The following is a 5,170-nucleotide window of genomic DNA, read 5'->3' on the forward strand; positions in this document are numbered from 1 at the left end:
AAAGGAATAAAAGGTGTCTGAGTTTTACTGCCTCTAGTGTTCATTTATTTTGGGAACTGCAGTGATGTAATTATTGGTACGTATTTTGCGTCTCGCTAAAAAGTGTTCCCAGGTACATTTATGCTATGAGACCGTATTCTCAGTGGAAAGATAGTCTAGAAATACATTCCCTCGTTTTAATTAAAAGGTCCCCCTCGGTGGGCCCCCAATCAACCCTGGTGCACATGCATGTGCGGTCACTGTGATTCTGCCAACTCATATGTGTTCCTGGATCACCATCTTTTTTTGATCCTGGGACAACATTACTGTCAGACCTAATCCAATCCCTACCCCTTAACCTAACCCTACCCATAATTTATCCCTAAATTCAGAGGGAAATGATTGCTGAACAACAGGGGTGCAGAAGCACCTAACCCTTGTTGAAAAACAAAAACTGATATTACCTGTAAACGTGCTCCTCAGATCTGATTGGTTGTTTGGGACAAAGATGTTGATCCAGGAACATGTTGTACTTTGAGAAATCACATTCAGCCATGCATATGCATACAATGCATACCCAGACACAACCTCCCTGATTTGTATGCTCTCACATTAACATTTACGAATTTAGCAAATGCTTTCTGTTTTTTTTAAGAGGAGGATTGCCAAACTTTTTAGCATAGATTAAATTTACTGTAACTTCTCCAGTTTTACTGCAGGTTCCACCTGGTGGAATCAATATGTAACACAATGAGCTCAGGAAAATAAAGTCTTAGGACACAAATACTAAAACACTCCATACATGTCTCAACTCATTTTTCTATGACACTAGCAGAGGTTATCACCAAACAAGTAGCCTACATGCTGTCATAAAACAATGACCTAAGAACCTAACGCAGCATTATACAATATTTTCTTTTGTGAAATGTCTTTGGGGCAGCTATGGCCTAATGGTAAGAGAATTGGACTTGTAACCTGAAGGTCGCAGATTCGAGTCTTGGTGCTGGCAGGAGTTGTTGGTGGTGGGGAGTTAATGAACAGTGCTCTCTTCCACACTCAATACCCATGGCTGAAGTGCCCTTGAGCAAGGCGCTGAACTCCCAGTTGCTCCCCGGGCGCTGGATATAGCTGCCCACTGCTCCATGTGTGTGTTCACAGTGTGTTCACTTCTCACTGCTGTGTGTGTGCACTTGGATGGGTTAAATGCAGAGTACCAATTCTAAGTATGGGTTACCATACTTGGCAAATGTCACGACTTTCACTTCACTTACAAAACAAGAATGACAACTCTCTACTGTTTAGAATTCACTACAGTATTTATTAAAGATCCATGTTTACATTACAAATCTATTGACCTATTATTGAGCAAAAGTTATTTGATCACTGGGAACCAACTGTCTTTGTTTTGTAATTTTGGTTGTCATGCTTTTCTGAAGAAATTAATTTCTCGTAAAGTTGCAGGTATAGTTGTTAAATGTCAGACACCATTTCATGTGGTAACAACTTGGTTCTAAGGGTTAGTCTAGTTTTTTTACAGTTTGCTAAAATGTGGCTCATGCACTATACTGTAGGAATATCTGTTAATAATTACTTATGCAATATAATAAACAAAAACAAAAATAAATGCTGTTTTTTAGTTGGTCAAGCTTTTATTGTGTTAAACATCCAATAATCCGCCTTCACAGCATGTTTTAACTGTGTGAATATTGACACATTAAGCAAATAACATTTTAAACATTGAAAATGTTTGTATAATCTGCGTCCAACCATGATAGGTGTAACAGTTATGGATACTGTTGTACATTTTTAAACATCACAACATTAAAGATAATATACAATACAATCAAAATGAGACCAATTGTAAGAGCGACATGATTCAGGGTGCGTGCCGTTTTGGAGTTGCTCTCTGCTAATTCTCGTTGTCCTGAGTAGTTGGCATTTCGAGTCTGTGAAAACAATAGTTAAACAGAATGTCAACCGCTTCTGTTCTCATTCTGAGTTTATCTGAACCAGTGGCAGGTGGGGGAGTCCTCAAAAGAGGGGGCAGACTTCACTCTGTGGATGGGTTTTCTTAGTAACATGTAATGCTTCATTTTTATTTGATGGAAGGTTTCTAGGTTATACTGAATACAATTTACATAACCAGACTTCACTTTGTAGAGTTTGTTTCATTTTTATTTGATTGTTAAAAGCATTTTAGACATTATACCTTACACTATGCCAAAAAGCAAACAACATAATATGTTTGTTTATTTATTAAAAATAAGTCACACCAACATAGGGGTAGGTGATATACCAGCAAACATGATAAACTGGTAGAAATTTGTCAACCAGTAGAGATTTTGGACTATTGTCTTTGTAGAGGTTATACGCTCACACAACGTTTAAGTTGTATTTCTTTTCTTATTTTATAGTGCTTGAAGGCTGGTGTTTTTTTTTTTTTTTTTGTCTTATTGCATTTCATTTGTTTATTTGTTCTCATTTTATCACCAACTGTTTACTTTAGTAAGCTTTAGAGTTTTTCTTTTTTGCTCAGGTTAGATAGGCTATTTTGTGATATTGAAATTAATGATAAGAATAATCAGCCTGAAATAGTAAAATAAGAACTTTTTCTTAAAACCTTAAACTAATTTTTCACAAAGTCTGTTGTTGTTGAGATGGTCTCCAATGCCACACCTTTCTCTACAGCTGTCAGTCATTTACGGGAAACCAAAACTGAACAAACATATCTATCAGTGGAGCATGACAGTTATGGGAATGTTACGTGAATATTTTATATACTTTTTTTTGTGACCACAGGCTATTCATAGTACTATTAGTACATGTACTATTCATAGTAGCATATACAGTATATATATATATATATATATATATATGTGTGTGTGTGTGTGTGTGTGTGTGTGTGTGTGTGTGTGTGTGTGTGTGTGTGTGTGATTGATTAAGATTGATTAAATTAATAAACTGCTGGAAATTTGTCAACAGTTTTGGACTATTGTCACAGCACTCCACAAATTAATTAAGTTAATTCTTTATATATTATAAATAATTAATAATCCTTTTAGATTTTTTTTCTTTGTGTGGCTGTTAAAGGGTCAAAATGAATGAATGAATGAATGAATGAATAAATAAATAAATAAATAAATAAATAAATAAATAAATAAATAAATAATCTTGAACTTCTGATGATTACCAAACTCCTTACTCTTTATATGTTTGATTTACGTATTTTTTACAATGCTGAACACTGAAATAAAGACATGCCTAATTATTTTGTCTGTTCTATTGCATGAACCTTATTTTTCTGGAGAAGCTAAACATATTATGCTATTGTCATACGTAATTATGCTTATATAAAAGTAAAAAATAAAAATAAAATAGTTCTTAAATAAAAGGAAAGCACATGGACTTATATACTTACAGACAAGGAGAAAACTAGCGCAGCAATGCCCAGAGGTAAGCAGCAGCACAGCATGGTGAAGATGGAGTAGCCCAAGTAATCTGCCACTGGATTGGCCAATGGAGCGGCGGTCACAAAAACTGCAGGCTGCACAGTGACCACGGACTGTCCTGGATACAGCCCCTGGGCGTAGGGGCCTTGGGGTTCTGGGTGGCTTGGAAAGGAGTGAGGATATCCAACAGGATTGTCCTGGTATGCTGGTGGAGGTGCTGCTGGCTGCCACATCGCTGATTTCTCAGATGAATTGCAGGCCCCTGGAGGCTGATTGAAAGACGGGCTGGAATCCATTTGTCTGATTATTCGATTTTGGTTGTAATTTCCTTTGCCTTGTGCTCTGCAGAGGCGAATGTATTACTGTACTTTGGTGTCATATATCCTGTCAGTTAAGGTAGGCAGCATGTGGGAGGTGAGTTGTAGGTTGTAGGGGTGGAGTGAGTAGACGTTTACCTTTGTATCCATTATACTACTGTATGTGACTGCAGGCGTCACACTGAGGTTTTACATTTACTGAGATACATAAAATATCAGGAGTATTTCACCACACCAAATCATATTTTTGGGACCTTGTGACAATGAATCTTTTTAACCAGTTTCCTTATCCCTCCTGCCAGCATTACACGTCTGAACTCACAACATGGGTTATAAACTCAACCTTCCTGTGTTTAAAACAAAAAGCACTGTTAATTAATTTAAAAAAAAAAAAAAAAAAAAAAACAACAACAACATGCAATATGTACATTATTTAGAACTATCAGAATGGCAGTTATGGGGAAGTTACATGAAGCAAGGGCTGTATGTCAAGCACAATACATTTTACCTTTACTTTCACTTTTACTATACTGTAAAAAAATTGCCAGGAATTTACATGATTAAAGAGTATTATTTACAATAAATTACTGCAGTCAGAAATTTACTGTGAAATCAATGCATGCTGGGTCATTTTATTACAAATTACTATGAATGAACAGCAGAATGATGCTATCATCACAATAATTTACTGCTCTTGATTTACCAGGAATTCATATTATAAAGTTGTCTTTAACTGTGGCACTGTGAGAAATGTAGTTGTTTACTACTGTAATCGTTTTGAAGTCACGATAATGGTGATTGGTGATCCCATTTAATATTTAATAACAGTTTAAATAACTGATTATTTTCAGGCTACTAAGAGAAACGATGTGTGGTTGACCGTTAAGTCACTGACTTGATTTATTGATGCACAAACAGCAATAAATGATTCTGAGAGAAAGAACACCTGATTGTACACTAATCATTACACTGATCTCAGTTTATTAGAATGAACACCCCCACCCCTCTCTAAGTGACTTGATCTCAGTTGAACATTAAAAATCATAACACCAAATGTGTTTGTGTTTGTCAATTATATTTAAGGCCATATTAAAGGACACCTTCTGGTATAATAATCTCTCATTATGAAGGAGATTTAAGATATCCAATATAGAGGACCATAACAAAGAAGTACTGTAGACGAAGGATGACATTCTGTCTCTACTTGCTGATGATGTTGGCACTGAAAGTAAATGTGAAGCATACTGTCTACCACTAGTTTTTCAGAACTACTCATTCTGAGATGACATAGTCTCTACCAACATCATGCAAGAACATCTCCAGAACATCAGACCTTTAATCTCAAACCACAATTTGGTTGAGAAATACTTTTCATTTTACATTGGCAGTAAAGACTCCCTAACAAAATATCCCCCTGTAAAATAA

The 5,170-nt window shown here is 35.9% G+C and overlaps 1 protein-coding gene across 1 annotated transcript; it reads right to left on the reverse strand.

Moving 5' to 3' along the window:
• Nucleotides 1–1,606: 1,606 nt before the first annotated feature.
• On the reverse strand, nt 1,607–3,854 carry LOC109092389 (synapse differentiation-inducing gene protein 1-like). The gene is made up of 2 exons (XM_019106170.2): nt 3,398–3,854; nt 1,607–1,925 (listed from the first exon to the last, which is right to left on the reverse strand). The coding sequence occupies exons 1-2, from the start codon at nt 3,722–3,724 to the stop codon at nt 1,764–1,766; spliced, it is 489 nt and encodes a 162-aa protein (XP_018961715.1). The 5' UTR covers nt 3,725–3,854; the 3' UTR covers nt 1,607–1,763.
• Nucleotides 3,855–5,170: the final 1,316 nt, after the last annotated feature.

Source organism: Cyprinus carpio, chromosome A16, assembly GCF_018340385.1.
Source record: "Cyprinus carpio isolate SPL01 chromosome A16, ASM1834038v1, whole genome shotgun sequence".
Classification (NCBI taxonomy): Eukaryota; Metazoa; Chordata; class Actinopteri; order Cypriniformes; family Cyprinidae; genus Cyprinus; species Cyprinus carpio.